Consider the following 20,003-nt stretch of genomic DNA (forward strand, 5'->3'; position numbering starts at 1 on the left):
CCATAAATTAGGGACAACTATATATCCTAAAGTAAAAGTCTTAATAGTCTGCTTGATAGTCTGCTTGATTAGACTTAGACCTAATAAGCTCAGCAAGCAAGTAGAAAGACCTAAAGATTCCAAAAAGGATGACAGAGGGCCTAGTGGTACATGTACAAACTATTGTATTTACTGTCGAATGTAAAACATTAATTCCCTAGTAAAGAAATAAGAAAGAAAGATAGAAAGAAAGAAAGAAAAAAAAAAGGAGTCAGGAGATAGTGCAGCAGGTTAAGCGCACGTGACGCCAAGCACAAGGACCAGCGTAAGGATCCCAGTTCGAGCCCCCAGCTCCCCACCTGCAGGGGAGTCGCTTCACAGGCGGTGAAGCAGGTCTGCAGGTGTCCGTCTTTCTCTCCCCCTCTCTGTCTTCCCCTCCTCTCTCCATTTCTCTCTGTCCTATCCAACAATGATGACATCAATAACAACAGCAATAATAATTACAACAACAAGGGCAACAAAAGGGAAAATAAATATTAAAAAATTTAAAAAAGAAAAGTAAAGAAAAAAGAAAGCAAGAAAGACCAAAGAAGGCTCTATAAACTGACTAATCAAATATTTACTACTTAGGCCGAGACACCTCCTCTCATACCCCCTACCTCCCTTTCCTTAATCATTCTGTCTGCTCAACAAAAGAAATAAGTAAGATTTGTCGCCTATCTCTTTTTGACAGCAATAGCACTAATGTTACCTCCTTTTTTTTTTTTGTTACCTCCTTGATAATCTTTAGAAGAAACACTATATGCAGTTGGCCAAGAGATGTACTGGCAAAATATATATATATCAACTAAAGGAAAATTATTGTCTCTATGACAACCTTCATTAGAATCATCAAACAAGTAAATAAAGTAAAATTTAAGATTAAGTTAGACCTACTTATACCTTAGGTCTATTTCCTCCCCAGTTTGAGGTCAGATCCCATAAACATAATAGTGGTTTGGATCCAACCAATGACACTCAATGCTTTAACAACTGGGAGAAAGTCTACACTTGTCAATAAGACAGAGAGAGATTGAGAGGGGAGGGGAGACAGAGAGGGGAAGAGAAAGGAACCTGCAGATCTGCTTCCCCGCTTGTGAAGCGCCCCCCCACCTCAGGTGGGGAGCCGGGGGCTTGAACCCAGGTCCTTGCACATAGTACTATGTGCGCTTATCAGGGTGCACCACCACCCAGACCCCAGCCCCCATTTCTTTTTTTTTTCTTTTCCCTCCAGGGTTATTGCTGGGCTCAGTGCCTGCACCATGAATCCACCGCTCCTGGAGGCCATTTTCCCCCTTTTTTGTTGCCCTTGTTGTTGTAGCCTCGTTGTGGTTATTATTATTGCCATTGTTGATGTTGTTCGTTGTTGGATAGGACAGAGAGAAATGGAGAGTGGAGGGGAAGACAGAGAGGGGGAGAGAAAGACAGACACCTGCAGACCTGCTTCACCGCCTGTGAAGCGACTCCCCTGCAGGTGGGGAGCAGGGGGCTCAAACCGGGATCCTTACTCTGGTCCCTGCGCTTTGCGCCACATGCGCTTAACCCGCTGCGCCACCGCCCGACCCCCCCCCCCCCCCCCCAGCCCCCATTTCTTGACAGAGACAGCAACCCCTTCCACTCAGGGCCCCTCCTCCACACCTCTCGGTCTGGGAGATCAGGCAAGACTAGAAACAGATGCATCTGTGGCCAAAGCCCGTGCAACTGGCATTTCAAAGCTGCCTGAGCAAACCTGAGAGAGGCAACAAGCACCTATTCTCAGCCCAGAAGTACTTTTTTCATTGAGTTAATGGTATTTATATACTTTTGTGATTTTTTTTCTCAACCCAAGAGATTGTTGAGGTTTTTCTTTCCTGTTCTAACTTTAATGTCATTCTTTGTTATTTTTATTTATAAAAAGGAAACACTGACAAAAACCATAGGATACAAGGGATACAACTCCACACAATTCCCACCATCAGAAAACCCTATATCCCATCCCCTCCCCTGATAGCTTTCCTATTCTTTATCCCTCTGGGAATATGGACCCAAGGTCATTGTGGGATGCAGAAGGTGGAAGGCCTGGCTTCTGTAATTGCTTCCCCACTGAACATGAGCATTGACAGGTTGATCCATACTCCCAGCCTGCCTCTCTCTTTCCCTAGTGGGACGGGGTTCTGAGGAATTGGAGCTCCAGGACACACTGGTGGGTTGTCTGCTCAGGGAAGTCCGATTGGTATCATGTTAGCATCTGGAACCTGGTGGCTGAAAAAAGATTTAACATATAGAGCCAAACAAATTATTGACTAATCGTGAACCTAAAGGCTGCAACAGTGCAGATGAAAGGGGGGGGGAATCCTCCATTTTGTAGATAGTTAGTAGTCCTATTTTATTTATATTCCAAAGAGCCCATGACTATACTAGTTTTTTTTTTTCTTTTTGTTTGTTTGATTTTTTTTTTCCTGAGCCTGACATCTGATATGCAAGTGGATCCAAGTTATTGTCTGGGGATATGATGTCATGGCTGGAAAAAGGACCAAAAAGTTGGATTAGGGAAAAGAGTAGCTCCCAAATATGGGAAAGGTGTATAAATATTGTTGACTGTAAACCTCATCAATTTGATGTGATCTGGGGCCCATATTCAGCTTAGGAGCCTATGTGACTTTTTTTTTTTTTTTTTTAACCAGAGCACTCACAGCTCTGGCTTATGGTGGTACAGGGAATTGAACCTGGGACTTAAGAGCTTTAGGCATGAAAATCTTTTGCATAACCACTATGCTATCTTCTCCAGGGAACAGGATCCTTCAAGGTAGAGTGAAATCACTTACAGTTTTTCTGCCTGGTAACAATAGCATCACGGCACAAGGCACACAAAAAATTATTTTTTATTTTACTTTAATAATTAGGCAAAGCTATTAACATGTAAAAGCAAATCAGAGCTGACAAACTGCAGTTCATTGGTTTATTTCATGAAGAGAAAAATATGTCTGCTTAAACTAAAACAAATATTCCAAACGGCACTTTGCTGGACCTGAAATCAGGACCACAGTACCAATCGAAAAGTACTTCACAGGGCAGCAGCAGCAGCACACGTAGTGTCTGCAAATAGCAGCACAGACAGATCTGTGGATGTGTGACCAAGCCATGGGGCTTCCGCCCTTGAAAAGAATCCCTTTAAGGGGTGGGCATTGGCCCTCTGGGTTGTGTACACACATTACCATGAGCAAGAATCCAGGTTCGAGGCCCCAGTCCCAACCTGCTGAGGGGGAAGCTTCGTGATCCGTGAAGCAGTGCTGCAGGTGTGTCTCTTCCTCTCTCCCTCTCAATTTGTCATACCAAAATTAATTTTTTTTCACAACCATTAGGTTTTCTAGCCAGCCCCTCCACTCTGCCTTTCTTTTCTTTTCTTTTCTTTTAATATTTATTTACTTATTTATTCCCTTTAGTCGCTCTTGTTTTATTCTTCTTGTTGTTGTTGAATAGGACAGAGAGAAATGGAGAGAGGAGGGGAAGACAGAAAGGGAGAGAGAAAGATAGACACCTGCAGACAGACACTGCTCGTGAAGCAACCCCCCTGCAGGTGGGGAGCCTGGGGCTGGAACCAGGATCCTTATGCCGGTCCTTATGCTTAGCGCCATGTGCGCTTAACCCTCCATGCTACCGCCGACTCCCCCAAAATTAAAATTTTTAAAGGAAAATAATGGACACCAGGAACAACTGATTCATAGCAGAGACATCAAACACCACTGATATATCTGGTAGTGATAAAAGGACAGAAGGAAGGAAGGAAGGAGAAAAGAGAAGGGTAGGAGAAGGGAGAGGAAGAAGAGGGGAGGGATGGGAATGAAAGGGGAGGGGAGAAGAGGGAGGAGGAGGAAGGGAAGGGAGGAGAGAAGCAGGAGGGGGAAGGGAAGGAGGGCGGAGGGAAAGAGAAAGGAAGGAGGGAGGGGGGAGGGAAAAGGAGGAGAGGAGGAGGGGGGAGGGGAAGGAAAGGGAGGGGAGGTGAAGGGAAGGGAGAGGAGGAAAGGAAACCCCTTTGCCCAATGGCTTAGTTAGAGGGAAAAAATTCATTTCTGTAGGTAAGGCTTTGCCCAGATACAGTTCTCAGGGCCTACTATGGCTCATGTATGGTGGCATGTGAGGTAGGTAGATTCTCTTTGAGTTTTTTCAGTCATCATATTTGTGCTTTAACCAGGAGAGTAGGTGTTCCACATCCCAAATGTCCAGCTTCACATTTCTAGTCTGGAGATGCCCTCTCCCCCGCTGCAGTCTGGGGATGCCTTCTCCCCCGCTGCCCCCAGCCCCAATCTGCAAGCCAGTCCACAATTTAGCTCCAGATTCTAGCTCTTCAAATCCAGAGGGAGGTTTTCTATGTCCACAGGTTGTTTCGGTTTTAAGTGACCGCTTAAAGTTAAAAATGAGTATCTTAGGCCTCCTACCATGCTAAAAGGAGAAATAAAAGGGAAAGGAAGTCAATTCTCCCCACAATGAAACACTACCCAGCTATTATAAAAAGGTCAAATTCTGTCATTTGTAACAACATGGGTGAACTGGTTGTTATGTTTAGAGAAAGAAGCACACAGTATGATCTCACCCACAAACACAACAAAAAATGAACAAGTAAACAAACTTTTAGACTATAAGACCGAATTAATAGTTACCATATGGGAAGGGGCCAAGGAGGCAGATAAATCAGCTAAAAGGAATCGTATAGTTAAGGATGTAATTGGATTTTAAGTAGTGAATTTGCAAAGTATAACACACACATTGATTTACAGTGATACACACCTGAAATTTATATAATGTTATAATGCAATGTTACTTCAATTTAAAAAAATTTTTTGGGAGTCGGGTGGTAGCGCAGTGGGTTAAGCACACGTGACGCGAAGTGCAAGGACCAGAGTAAGGATCCTGGTTCGAGTACCCGGCTACCCGTCTGCAGGTGCCACAGGTGGTGAAGCAGGTCTGCAGGTGTTTATCTTTCTCTCCCCCTCTCTGTCTTCCCCTCCTCTCCATTTCTCTCTGTCCTATCCAACAATGATGACATCAATAACAATAATAACTACAACAATAATAAAAACAAGGGCAACAAAAGGGAAAATAAAAATAAATAAATAAATGAAGGGAATTTTATTTAAAGAAAATTTAAGTAAATTTGTAAGTGATGCCACCAGCAGTTCTGGACACATAAACATACTCAGTTCAACTTTTCTCTGCCAAGTTTATAGATTACTTGACAATTATCCCTCTGATTTACAAGTCTTTGGGGGCAGGAAAAAGATCAAGTCTAGTACAGTACAGAACCTTGGAGATAAATAAGAACCTTTTTTTTTCAGATTTTATTTACCTATTAATGAGAATTAGGAGGAAAGAGAGCCAGATATCACTCTGGTACCTGAGCTGCCAAAGATTGAACTCAGGACCTCATGCTCCAGAGCTCAGCGCTTTATACACTGCACTACAACCTGGACCTCAAGAATCTGAATATTTTTTTTTATATTTACTTGTTTTCCCTTTTGTTGCCCTTGTTGTTTTTTATTATTGTAGTAGTTATTATTGTTGTTGTTATTAATGTCGTCATTGTTAGGACAGAGAGAAATGGAGAGAGGAGGAGAAGACAGAGAGGAGGAGAGAAACGCCTGTGAAACGACTCCCCTGCAGGTGGGAAGCCCAGGGCTTGAACCGGCATCCTTCTGCTGGTCCTTGCATTTCGCGTCACGTGTGCTTAACCCGCTGCACTACCGCCGGACTCCTTGAATTTTTTTTTATAGTTATTTATTTTTCCTTTTGTTGCCCTTGTTTTTTTATTATTGTAGTAGTTACTATTGTTGTTATTAATGTCCTCGTTGTTAGGACAGAGAGAAATGGAGAGAGGAGGGGAAGACAGAGAGGGGGAGAGAAAGATTGGATATTAGTTATAAACTCTATACCACTGTTCTAAAATAGCATCCCATATCTGGGACCTTCCAAAGGCTCCCAAAAGTATCTTAGTAAAAGAAAAAAAAAAGTGTTTTAGTTAATCCATCCAAGATCCTTTGATGGAGAAAAAGCCTCATGAGGCTGGGGGCTGGGCACTGGCGCACCCGGTTAGGCGCACGTAGTACGAATCCCAAGGTCCCGCGCAAAGATCCAGGTTCAAGCTCCCATTTTCCCACCTGCAGGGGGGACACTTCATGAGAGGTGAGGCAGGTCTGCAGGAGTCTCTGTCTCTCTCCCTCTCTAGTTCCTCCCCCCACCCCAATTTCCTTCTGCCCTATCCAATAAAATGGGGGGGGGGGGAATGGCTGCAGGTGCAGTCGATTCGTAGTGCCAGCACCAAGCCACAGCGATAACCCTAAAGACCAAAAAAAAAAAAAAAAATCTAAAAAAAGAAAAAAAAAATCCTAAGGAGGCCCACTTAACAAGAGGTTAACTGGTAACTGGGGACTTTTGTGTGAGGAAGTCACAAGAACTAAATTCACATTTCTGCCCCATTGAATTTCTATTCCACACATCCCGTGATCCACGTGAGAAAGATGTCATAAAAATAGGTGAACTGGGGAGTGCGGCGGTAGCGCAGCGGGTTAACAGCAGGTGATGCAAAGCGCAAGGACAGGCATAAGGATGCTGGTTCGAGCCCCCGGCTTCCCACCTGCAGAGGAGTCGATTCACAGGTGATGAAGCAGGTCTGCAGGTGTCTATCTTTTTCTCCCCCTCTCTGTCTTCCCCTCCTCTCTCCATTTCTCTCTGTCCTATCCAACAACAATGTCATCAATAACTACAATAAAAAAAACCAACAAGAACAAAAGGGAATAAATAAATATAAAAACGATTTTAAAAAAAATAGATGAACTGAGTGATTGAAGGAAAACTGATCTTAGACATAGTGATGTCAAAACACCTCCTGCTCTTTCATTTGAAACACCTTAATCATACAGTTTAAAATTCTTATTTTACTAAAACAAGTTCCCTCGAAAAAAAAAAATCCCACTTACCAAATATTTAATCCGATAAAGTTTAACACAGAGAAAATATAGTCTCCACCAACTAACATCCCAATGTAGGCAACAGATACATTCTGCAGAAAAAGGGAGAAGATTGTTCATTTTTAAAGTTAAGCATTGAAGGGGTCAGAGGAAAAAGCTCACTGGGTAGGGTGTGTGCCTTGGTATTTGCTGCCCGGGTTTGAGGCCCCAGCCCAGTAAGGAAGATGCTATTACACCGGACAGACGGAAGCTTCAGTGCTGTGGTGCTTCTCTCTGACTTTCACTGTCTCTCTAAGTGAATGAAAAAAAAAATGAATGAATAAACTATTTAGAGGGGAAATAGATACAGGTAAAAATTTTGAATTAAATGTTTAACTTTACAGAGATTTGTAATTTGTAGGTGTTTCCCCAGAATGCTGAATAAATAAGATACTGCATATGGCTTTAGAAAAGAATGTAGTAAAACTATGGGATGGCCATCACAAAACATGGAATTGTTCATAACCTTTTTCAGTTACTGCACGGGAAAAAGATATCCAAACTGGGTTACAATCAGTTCACTAAGTCCCATCTCTGTATCATTATTGGGTAATGAACTTTAATCCCATCAATCCTAAATTTGACCAGATTAGACACATATAATAAATGCCAACCAGTACTTTTCCCAAGATATTCTAGAAGGTTCCTAAGCAGCCCAGGTCAGGTCTATTGAGAAGCAGGAAGTTGCTCCTCACTCCAGGAATTCATGAGAATCCCCAAATCATACAAGTGTAGAAGAGATTCAGAACGCTCCTTCCCTAAGTGTGTGTATGAGTCCATGCATGAACAAGAGCCATATGTATATACCAATCCACAATTTCTTTTCTCTTATAACTGAGCATGTCTGGTTGAACTTGAAGTTTGAACTGTACAGGTCCACTTTCATGTAGATGTCTATAGCGCACAGAGTCAACCAAACATGGATTACAGCTGTTGGACTCCAAAAATGTGGAACCCATGAATATGGAAGTTTAACTGTAATGCCCAGATTTTGTATTATAAGGGGGCCAGGTCCCCTAATCTCTGCATTGTCCGAGGCTCAACTATACACAGATTAAAACAGTCCTTCCAAGGATATTCTTTAAAAAAAAATTTTTTTTTTAATTTGAAGTCTTAAGTGCTTCGATTGGAGGAATATACTCAGAACTGTGGTGTATACATCAAGAAATTTGAGACATTCAATCCACTTTTCCCCTCTCATGCTGATTAAATAGTGATTTGGAAGACTATAAGTTAATAGGAGTGTCTATTAACACTATTCCCCCCTCATCCCCACAGTGAAGCTGAGCATCCACCCTCACCCTCCACCCAGAGATTTTTTTTTTTTTAACTTTGGTGCCCTACTCCATACTCAGTCAGATTCTGCTTTGAGTTTCCCTTTCTGTTCTTCTTGCTCCACTTCTGTTTATGAATGGGATCATCCCATACTTGTCTTTGTCTTCCTGACTTATCTCACTTAACATAATTCCTTCTAGTTCCATCCAAGATGGGTCAGAGAAGGTGGGTTTGTTATTCCTAATAGCTGAGTAGTATTCCATTGTGTATATAGACCACAACTTTCTCAGTCACTCATCTGTTGGTGGACACCGGGGTTGCTTCCAGGTTTTGGCTATTACAAATTGTGCTATGAATATAGGTGTACACATATCTTTTTGGTTGGGTGTGTGTGATGGATTAAATATTTTAATTTATTTTATGTTAGTGAAAGAGATATAGAGAGAAAAACACAGAAGCACTAGAATACTACCTCTGGCTTATGGTGGTGTTGGGGATTGAACCTAGGAGCTTGAAATCTCAGGCATTAAAGGTTTTTTGCATAGCCATTGTGCCATCTCCCCAGCATCAGATTTCCTTTCTTGTGGAGAGGAAGTAGGAGAACTTTTTTTGTAGTTAAGTACTGCACCGCTGAGCTATACCTCCGAGGAGAACTTTTTAAAATTTTTTTTATTGGCCATCACTGGAGCTCTTTCAGACAGAGACACAGCACAGCACAGGAAATTCCTCCAGTGTCATAATACTCCATGTGCTGTGCCAGGGGTGGGCCACATACATACATGTCAAAGCAGGCATCCTCCCACATGTTCCCAGAGGGGAACAATGACCAGCAGGCTCTGTACCCCAATTCCATCAGGACTCAGAGAGAAGAGGAAAAAAAGGAAGGACATTCGGAAGTAGTAACAGGTGTAGGTGTGACTTAGAGATGAGGAGAAGGCAGGACTATAGAAAAAATGGGCAAATTTATAAAAATATAGATAGTTATAGAAATAATAGTCAACCCATATCTGTGACCTTGGGAGAATGACAGCAGTTTCCAGTGGAGGGTATAGGGACACAGAACTCTGGTAGTAGGAATAGTGTGGCATTATACCCTTGTGATCTCATAATTTTATTAATCAATATTAAATCACTAATAAAAATTTTTTTAATATTTATTTCTTTTCCCTTTTGTTGCCCTTGTTTTTTGGGTTTATTGTTGCTATTGTTATTGATGTTGTTGTTGTTGGACAGAGAGAAATGGAGAGAGGAGGGGAAGACAGAGAAGGGGAGAGAAAGATACCTGCAGACCTGCTTCACCACCTGTGAAGCAACTCCTCTGCAGGTGGGGAGCCGGGGGCTCGAACCGGGATCCTTAGTCCAGTCCTAGCACTTTGTGCCATGTGCGCTTAACCACTGCACTATCTATCGCCTGACTCCCATAAAAAAAATTAATAGATTCCAACTCAGCTCCCTAGTTCACAGTTCATCCACTTACCTTGATGGCTCCAACCACTGCTGTCGTCAGGGCTGAATTGTAATAGCTGCACAAAACAGTGGCATACATCAACAGAAACCTGAGCAAGGAAACAAACAGTGTGTCTTACTGTCCTGGGCAAGACCAGTATGACAAAGTAGGGCAGGTGGTGGCGCACCTGGTTAAGTGCACATATTATAGTGCACAAGGACCCAGGTTCAAGCCCCTGGTCCCAACCTGCAGGGGGAAAGCTTCACAAGCGGTGAAGTAGAGTTTCAGGTGTCTGTCTCTCTCCTTCTTTCCTTTCTGCTCCCCTTTCAATTCCTCTCTGTCTCTATTTAATAATAAATATATATTTTTTAATTAAAGAAACAGTAAGACAAAGGGGGGAAAGGACACTATACATAGTTCATAGTATACACTTAGATCTTAAATCACTTCCCTGTTAAGTCTAATTTATTACAGAAAAATGGTCAATGATGCTTTAGTCAAACTGTCTATTTTAAGTGTCCTTTTCATTTTGTTTATGCATTTTCCTTAACTCTTTTCAAAAGCAGAGGTAACAACAATTCAACCTTTTCAATGACCCAAAGTTTTTCACTGAACGGTAAGTGGGAGCTCGGCGGTATTGCACCAGGTTAAGAGCACAAAAAATGAAGCACAAGGACACGTGCAAGGATCCCAGTTCAGGTCCCCGGCTCCTCATTTGCACGTTGAGGGGGTCGCTTCACAAGCAGTAAAGCAAGTCTGTAGGTGTTTATCTCCCTCCCCCCACCTCTCCCTCCTCTCTCCATTTCTCTGTCCTATCCAATGGGGGAAAAAATGGCCTCCAGGAGCAGTGGATTTGTAATGCAGGCACCAAGCCCCAGCGATAACTCTGGAGGCAAAAAAAAAAAGTATGTGACAACAGTGGTTATTGTCTTCTGTATAATGGTTCCACCTGGTATCCTTTTTTTTTGTTTTAATGTGTGATTAATAGTGGGTTACAAGACTGTAAGATTATAGAGTATGGTTCTACACCACACCCACCACCAAAGTTCAATTACTTGGAAAAAAAGTGCTTCATCAATTGGTTTGAAATAGGACCCCAGACCTGTGTCTGACAAAGCTTCACAGATGATTCAACAGCAACGCCGAAAGGAAATAACAGGAGCCATGTAGTGGCACACCTAGTTAAGCACACATGTTACAATGAGCAGGAACCAGGGTTCGAGCCCCTGGTTCCAACCTGCAGGAGAAAGCTTTGTTGAGTGGTGAAGCAGTGTTGCTGCAGTTGTCTCTCTGTCCTTCTCCCTCTCTACCACCCCCTTCCCTTTCGATGTCTGGCTGTCTCTACTCAATATATAGATAATAAAAAGAAGAAAAAGAAAAGGATAATTCCAGCTAAGCTATTGCTTTGAGCAAGGAGACTGAATGTCGCATGCCAACAAGATACCTGTGCAAATGACCAAAGTTAACCCAAGCACTCAGCAGATAGTCTCCACTAACCAGGACATAATATCATTTACTTAACAATACAATGACTACTATAGAATTGTGACCAAGCACCAGACAAGAAGATATAAGCACACAGAAAAGAATGTCGAATTCAATCGACAGGAAAGGAATGTGTCTATTTCAATCAACTGAAGAAAATGATCTGCAGTAAGCAGAGTACAAAGTTCCATCCATCCAAATCAGAGATTCGTTGAAACAGGCTGAGAGTTAAGATTTTTTTCCAAGAAGGTGAGAGCTTGTATTCCCCCACTAACAGTGCAGAGTGAACTGGAGTCCGTGAAAGAATTTGGTCTGTGTCCCTGGATCTTAACTAGACTGATAACACAGTCTCCAGTCTTGGTTCAAATCTCTGACTAGTAACAAAATCAGGATCACATATCTTCAGTAAAGTAACTGCTTTTGGCCTAACCATTTTTGGTTTTTGTTTGTTTTTGTGTGTGCATGTGTATGTGTGTGTGTGTGCGCGTGTGTGTTTATATTACCAGCTATAGCAAAGAACAAGCTTTTATGCTGGAGAATTACACCAATTACAAACTTAAATTCTGTAAATTTCAGAAAAATGAGTTTATTTTACTAAAATAGGCACAACAACTTGACAAATTATGAAACCCAACACCTTGGCTTTGTTGTTTAATTCAAAAGACGAAATTGGTGTTAGACTTGGGATTTTGTATTGAAAGCAGTAAGAGAATATGAGTCACTATAAAGTATTTGAGTGTTTGAAAGAAGCTGATTTGTCACACAGTTCTGAGTTAGATAAATCAAATTTCAGAGTAGCTCATGTATACGAAACAGAACTCATTATCTTTTCCCAGGGAGTCATTAGGGCTTGGAATTTCTGGAGATAAGAAACAGGCCAGTCACATTTATAAATGAAGTTTATGTTTAAAATATTTTAGTTCACTAAATTGTAAATTAAACAAAAGTACAGTAGTGCTTAGGAGAATTTTTAAAATGAGTTAATATGCCATTACCATAGAATGAAAGTAAATGTTCTTTCACTTATACAAAAATCACTATTTATTTAAAAAGCAAATATATGGAGGCAGGGCGGTAGCGCAGTGAGTTAAGCGCACATGGCATGAAGCACAAGGACTGGAGTAAGAATCCCGGTTTGAGCCCCAGCTCCCCACCTGCAGGGGGATCACTTCACAAGCGGTGAGGCAGGTCTGCAGGTGTCTTTCTCTCCCCCTCTGTCTTCTCCTCCCCTCTTGATTTCTCTGTCCTATCTAAAAAAAAAAAAAGAGAGAGAGAGACAATGGCAACAACAACAACAACAAGGGCAACAAAATGGGAAAAATGACCTCCAGGAGCAGTGGATTCACAGTGCAGGCACCGAACTCCAGTGATAACTCTGGAGGCAAAAAAAAATTTAAAAAAGAGAAATGTATGAATTTACACTACATTAAATGTATGAATTACATTACATTTGTTTTAATTTTCCACAAATTTAATAAATTCAATATCAATTTGGAGCTCTGGGGAGATATAATTCTATTCCTACAAAAAATGAAAAAAAAAAAACGGCTTGATGTTACTAAATGCTTCCTCTGTCATCCTGAGTCTAAAAATCACATACTCTACCACATCTATCCTGATGGTGCTCAAAGTACAGTTAAATAAAGAAGATTACAGCTCAGAGAAGTAGTGTCCAACCCAGTTTCAATGACACAGCAAAGTTCTTAAAGGTTTATTAAAGTTGCTTGTATCCTTAAGCTGCCCCAAATCATTAGCGTTCTTTTTGGCTTTTTGTTTGTTTTTGCTTAAACTCCAGAAATCTATTCACACAGAAATCTATTCACATAATCTAATCTATATAATCCTACATGTATCAGTGGCACTACCTTGGCCCATATCCACAATTATCAGATTTCTTTCTTTCTTTCTCTCTTTCCTTCTTTCTTTCTTCCCTTTGGTTGCCCTTGTTGTTTTACTGTTATAGTTATTATTGTTGTTGTTGTTGTTGGATAGGACAGAGAAATGGAGAGAGGAGGAGAAGACAGAGAGGGGGAGAGAAAGATAGTCACCTCCAGACCTGCTTCATCACCTGTGAAGGGACTCCCCTAAGTGGGGAGTCTGAGCTCGAACCTGGATCCTTATGCTGGTCCTGGTGCTTTGCGCCACGTGCACTTAAGCCGCTGCACTACTACCCAACTCCCAAGATAACCTTGTTTCTACAACCCAAGTCGTCCCATCAAAATGTGGACGACTAGGACACTCACTCACAAACTTAACTGAGGGGGAGGAGGGACTCTCTCCATTCCCCACCCCCCACCCCCCCCACACACACACAATGCCCAGGCCTGTTTCTCCAACAACCTCCATTAGTAACAGATGGGTTCTGTGGCAGAACCAGCCCTTTCTGTGCCAACAGAAAGCCTGTATGTACTTCTTCACATCACCATTAGGTGGCCCCAGAGGGAGTCAATTTAAAACCACTAGATTCAGTTCACTTTTTTCTTCAAAACACATTCCACTTATATGAAGAACCTGGAGTATTCAAAATCATAGAGACATAAGTAAAATGGTAGTTTCCAGGGGATGGGGATATGTCGTATGCTTTACATTGGTTTGTTCTAGCCCTCCCTCGCCAAGAGAATTGGATCAGTCCAGTTAATTTCACGGCCCACTTGGCCCCGCCCCAAGGAACCCCGAGAGAGGGTTCCTGAGTTCGAGAGTTTCAGAGTTACAGAGTAAGAGAGAGTTCCATAGTTGAAGAGTACACAGTGCAGCAAATTCTTCGTCACCCTCTCTCGGGGTTCCTTGGGGCGGGGCCAAGCGGGCCGCGAAATTAACTGGACTGATCCAATTCTCTTGGCGGGGGAGGGCTAGAACAAACCAATGTAAAGCATACGACAGGGATAGGAACTTATCTTTTAATGGACATAAAGTTTTAATATTACAGGATAAAAAGGGAGGGGGAGAGGGTAAATGGAAAAGAACAGAACTCTGGAGATGGATAGTAGTTATGATTGCACAACAATCATACTGAACTGTACATTTAAAAATCTTTAAAATGTAAGGGGCCGGGCGGTAGCACAGCGAGTTAAGTGCACATGGCTCAAAGCACAAGGACCGGCTCAAAAATCCCAGTTGGAGCCCCGGCTCCCCACCTGCAGGAGGGTCGTTTCACAAGTGGTGAAGCAGGTCTGCAGGTGTCTATCTTTCTCTCGCCCTCTGTATTCCCATCCTCTCTCAATTTCTCTCTGTTCTATCCAACAGCAATAACAACAACAACAATAAACAACATGGGCAACAAAAGGGGGAAAAATAGCCTCCAGGAGCAGTGGATTCGTAGTGCAGGCACCGAGCCCCAGCAATAACCCTGGAGGCAAAAAAAAAAAATCATTAAGATGCAAGACCAGCTCCCATCACACTCAGGGGAGCTTCAGTGCAGTGGCATTTTTCTCTCTTCCTTTGTCTCTGTTTCCTTCTCTTTCTATCTGAAAATGTTGCCCTGGAGCAGGAAAGCCCTAACAAGAGAGAGAGGGAGAGAGAGAAAGAGAGAGAGAGAGAGGGAGAGAGATTATAAGTATAAATGTCATGCTATATACATTTTACCACAACTGAAAATAAGGTAAATATAAATAAATAAATAATGTGGGTTAGCAAAATGGCTTCCCTGGATAGTGTGAAACCTGAAATATTCATGTTTTCATCGTTTTTACTTACCTATGTATAATTACTATGCCTTTGTAACCTCACTGTGGCTTGATAAAATAATAGATTAGGAAGCTTTATCAAAAAGGCAATCATTTTCTAAGAAGCATATTATTAAAAAGGAAAAAGAAAATGAGTGAAGTGGGATAAAGATAGGGTGCAGCTTCTGACTGGCAAGTCTCAGAGTGACCGTTCACATCCAGGTCCACCTATCTCACTGCGGAGAGGAGAGGCATCATTCTTGATTTCCTGTGTAGAATGTTTCTTTTTGTAGACTGGTTAAATGTCAAAGTGCAAGTAAGTGGCTGGGGAAATGGCTCAGCTGGTAGAACACTGGACTTGCATGCCTGAGACTCCCAGTTCAACACCCAGCAGCACAAGTAACAGAGTGGTGTTCTGGCTTTTTTTTTTTATTTGCCACCAGGGTTAATGCTGGTGTTTGATGCTGGCACTATGAATCCACCACTCTGGTGGCCATTTTTTCCTTTTTATTCTTTCCTATTCTTTTTTTATTAGATAGGACAGAGAGGAATTGAGAAAGGACATGAAGATAGAGGGGGACAGAGAGATACCTGCAGACCTGCTTTACCGCATGTGAAGCGGACCCCCTGCAGGTGGGGAGCCGGGGGCTCAAACCAGGATCTTTCTGCCAATCCTTGCGCATCACGACACATGTGCCTAACACACTGCACTACCACCCGACCCCTTGTTTATTTATTTTACCAGAGCACTCCTCAGCTATGACTTATGGTGTTGTAGAGGTCTAAACCTGGGAACTTGGAGCTTCAGACATGAGAATCTCTTTGCATAACCATGATGCTACAGACCTTTGCTTAGCCTTGAGGGATTTTTGTTTTGTTTTGTTTTCTGGAGTTTCTTTGCCTCCAGGGTTATTGCTGGGGCTTGGTGCCTGCACCACAAATCCACTCCTCCTGGAAGCTTTTTTTTTTTCCCTTTTTGTTGTCCTTGTTGTTTTTTATCATTGTGTGGTTATTATTGTTGTTGTTATTGATGTCATTGTTGTCGGATAGAACAGAAAGAAATGGAGAGAGGAGGGGAAGACAGAGACGGGGAGAGAAAGATAGACACTTATAGACTTGCTTCACCGATTGTGAAGTGACTCCCCTGCAGGTGTGGAGCCGGGGGCCTGAACCGAAATCCTTATGCTGGTCCCTACACTTTGAGTCATGTGCGCTTAACCGACCCTCAGCCTTGAGTTTTTAAGAATGGTGTGGAATCATTTTAATAATAGCATTCCATGTGAATGAAACCACTGATTTAATTCTATGATTCCATCATGCCAGAAGCACAGTTGGTTTTAATTTTTTGTAACATATTTTATTATCAGACACATTGGCTTCTTAAAAATTAAGGCATTTTGTACACACCATATCTCAGTGTGGACAAATCATTTTAGTAGTGATAATTTATCATGCTTTAAGCTTTCAAAGTCTTTTCAACATAAGAAAATAGTTGCACACATTTAAGTATTTCCTTATGAGGCATAATCATGGAATTATTGGTTTTTTGTAGTTCATGATAATAATTCCTGCCTTACTATTCCACACAGAATAAATTACACAAGATTGTCTTAAGATCCAGTAGTTCTTAAACTGTTACTAAAGAACCTTACAAACCCCAAATGCAGTGTAGGTAAAGTGTACTTTAACCTCAGTTAAATGAAGGTGTCCCTTTTGGGATATATTCCACTTCCTTGTGAAGTAAGCTGTTAGGGTTTTGTTATGAAACTACATGTAGTTGAGGAATACCAAAGAAGACCACCTGGGACCGCAACAAAACAGGACTAGAACGATTTCTGGAACCCACCAAATCACCAGTGAATACAAACATGTGTGGCTCATGGATAAAGAGAAGACTAGGGAGAGATTAAGTGGCTGGTAACAGTCCAGCAGTTACCAGTTGAGACACCACCTCCAGTCTGTTTCACCAACAAGGGAATGGCTGAAGGGAGGAGAGGACTCACCTGAGACTCACCAAATGAAACTGTGAGTCTCCATTGCTACTGTCCTCAGAATATGGAGCAGCAGAGGGGAGGCCCTGTACTGGCACCAGGGGACAGAGAACTAACCAGGAAACTTAGGAGAAGATCTTTACCTCAGTGGCCTAGTGGTGGGGCTATGAAAGTCTCTTTGCATAACCACTGGATTATCTCTGCCCCACCCTGCTTTATATCTTGGTCAGGAGTCAGTGATTAAGCTAAGAAGCCTACTTATATTTAAAAGCCCACAGGCTCCCATATCTTACAGGAAAGAAAAAGAACAAAAGAGGCTTTTAAGCCACTGAGCTCAAACTCAGGGATTAAAATAATATTGAAACAACCATCAATTTCCAGAACTGTTAACCCTTTAATTGCCTTACTTAGATGCAAGTCAATCCAGGCAAGAGTGATCAGTAATTTAAGAAGTACTGAGAGAGGGAACTCTCATAATATATAATATAATATATAAAATGGTTAAACCAACAAGAAGAAATATCGGAGAAATGAACCAGGACAACAGTCCAGCTAAAAGCCCCCCAAAGGTTGAAGTACAAAATAATGAGGTCAACATCCAAACACAGGAGTGCGTAAAGAGTTTGAAAGAACTGTCATCAAAAAGGCAGAAACAACAAATGAGACCCTGGAATAAAACACTAATTATCTCAAGGTTATTAGAGAGCTGAAAGCTGAAATAACTGAGCTAAGAACACAACTAACTCAACAAGCTAAAACAGTATCAGAAGAGGGTAACAAAATAGATGTTCTTCAGGAAATAGTAAAGGGGAGAAAGAATAGAATAAATGAGCTGAAGACAGAATAAGCAAGATCAAGGACGAATTAGTAACAACTAAAAAAGAAGTAAGAGATCTCAAAAAGAGATTAGGAGATACAGAAAACAACAACAGAGACCTATGGGATGACTTCAAAAGAAATAATATACTCATCATTGGCTTACCAGAGGAAGAAAGAGAGGGAGGGGGAAGAAAGCATTCTTCAGGACATAATAGCTGAGAACATCTCTAGTCTAGACAACATAAGAGACATAAAGGTTCAAGAAGCTCAGAGGGTCCCAAACAGAATTAACCCAGACTTAAAGACACCAAGACACATCATATTTAAAATGGAAAGGAATAAGGATACAGAAAGGATCCTGAAGGCTGCAAGAAAAAAAAAAAGTCACCTACAGAGAAAAACCCATAAGAATAACAGCAGACTTCTAAACACAAACACTACAGGCCAGAAGAGAATGGCAAGATATCTGAGTGCTCAATGAGTAAGGCTTTCAACAAGGACTACTGTATCCTGCTAGATTGTCATTCAGACTAGATGGAGGCATAAAAACTTTCTCAGACAAGCAACAGTTGAAAGAATGAACTATCACCAAGCCTGCCCTGAAAGAAGTTCTGAAAGGTCACCTAGAAACAGTCAGACCACCATAAATATGCCATATATCAGAACACTCTAAAAACTACAAGAATGGCATTAAAATATCTTTAATCTTTGATATCAATAAATGTCAATGGCCTGAATTCACCTATTAAAAGGCACAGAGTAGGAAGATGGATCAGAAAACACAACCCAACAATATGCTGTCTACAGGAAACCCACCTAATTCAATAAGACAAACACAGACTCAAAGTGGAAGGATAGAAAACTATCATACAAGCCAATGGCCCACAAAAAAGGGCAGGAACAGCTATTCTCATATCTGACATGATAGACTTTAAAATAAATAAAATTTAAAAAGATAGGAATAGACACTACTTAATGTTCAGTGGATCAGTCAATCAAGAGGACTTAACAAATATTAACATCCATGCACCCAATGTGAAGCCATCTAAATACATCAAACATCTACTGAAAGAGCTACAGCAATATATTAACAGCAACACAGTCATAGTAGGGGACTTCAACAACCCACTCTCTCAACTTGACAGATCATCCAGGCAGAAAATCAATAAAGATATGAGGGAGATAAATCAGGAGATAAATAAACTAGAAATATTGGACATTTTCTGAGTCATTCACCCAATAAACTGGGATATTCATTTTACTCAAGACCACATGGGACATTCTTAAGGATAGACCATATGTTAGGTCATAAGGACAGCATAAGCAAATTCAAAAGCATTGAAATCATCCTAAGCATCTTCTCAGACCACAGTGGAATTAAATTAACACTTACAATCAACAAAAGATTAGTAATAGTCCCAAAATGTGGAAGCTCAACAGTACACTACTTTACAACTACTGGGTCAAAGAGGAAATCAAGAAAAAAATCAAAATGTTTCAAAAGTTCAATGAAAATGAAGACACAAACTATCAAAATATTTGGGACACAGCTAAGGCAGTACTATGGGGGAAGTTCATAGCCATACAAGCACACATTAGGAAACAAGAAAAAGCACAAATAAACAGTCTGATTGCACATCTTAAAGACCTAGAAGAAGAAGAACAAAGGAACCCTAAAGCAACCAGAAGGACAGAAATCACTAAAGTTAGGGCAGAAATAAATAACATTGAAAATAAGAATGCCATACAAAAGACCAATGAAAGTAAATGTTGGTTCTTCAAAAGAGTGAACAAAATCGACAAACCTTTAGCCAGACTCACAAAACAAAAAAGGGAGAAGACCCAAATAAATTGGATACTAAATGAAAAAGGAATTATCACAACAGACACTGCAGAAATTCAACATATCATGGTGAGGCTTCTATGAGCAACTATATGCCACCAAGCTAAAGAACCTGGAAGAAATGGACGATTTCCTAGATACCTACCAACTTCCAAAACTAAGTAAAGAGGAAGTACACAACATGAACAGGCCCATCACAGCTAATAAAATTGAAACAGTTATCAAAAATCTCCCCAAAAATAAAAGTCCTAGACCAGATGGTTTTACAAATGAATTCTACAAAACCTTCAAAGAAGAACTAATACCTCTACTTTTAAAAGTCTTCCAGAAGATTGAAGACACTGGAATACTCCCTTCCAGCTTCTATGAAGCCAACATCACCCTGATACCAAAAGCAGACAGGGACACAACCAAAAAAGAAAACTACAGACCAATATCTCTGATGAACATAGATGCAAAAATATTGAACAAAATTCTAGCCAA

At 41.2% G+C, this 20,003-nt stretch overlaps 1 protein-coding gene and 1 long non-coding RNA gene across 5 annotated transcripts in view; both read right to left on the bottom strand.

Annotated features, from left to right (window-relative positions):
- Positions 1–2,862: 2,862 nt before the first annotated feature.
- Positions 2,863–20,003, bottom strand: part of LOC132540935 (uncharacterized) — a 148,371-nt gene continuing 131,230 nt past the window's right edge. The window contains exon 2 of the long non-coding RNA XR_009552135.1: positions 2,863–3,535. This is a non-coding gene — a long non-coding RNA (uncharacterized LOC132540935). The remainder of the gene's footprint in view (positions 3,536–20,003) is intronic.
- SLC35D2 (solute carrier family 35 member D2) overlaps positions 2,863–20,003 on the bottom strand; it is a 55,090-nt gene continuing 37,949 nt past the window's right edge. For 2 of the 4 annotated variants that reach the window (XM_060200500.1, XM_060200503.1), the window contains exons 9-11: positions 9,751–9,829; positions 6,969–7,051; positions 2,863–4,437 (exon numbers count right to left, since the gene is read on the bottom strand). In XM_060200500.1, coding sequence (XP_060056483.1) covers positions 4,162–4,437; positions 6,969–7,051; positions 9,751–9,829 — 438 coding nt within the window. In that variant the 3' untranslated portion in view covers positions 2,863–4,161. Of the gene's footprint in view, positions 4,438–6,968; positions 7,052–9,750; positions 9,830–11,296; positions 12,581–20,003 lie in introns of those variants that run through there. The other 2 variants (XM_007539876.3, XM_060200501.1) reach the window with 2 other exon arrangements.

Source organism: Erinaceus europaeus, chromosome 10 (genome assembly GCF_950295315.1).
Source record: "Erinaceus europaeus chromosome 10, mEriEur2.1, whole genome shotgun sequence".
NCBI classification, from domain to species: domain Eukaryota; kingdom Metazoa; phylum Chordata; class Mammalia; order Eulipotyphla; family Erinaceidae; genus Erinaceus; species Erinaceus europaeus.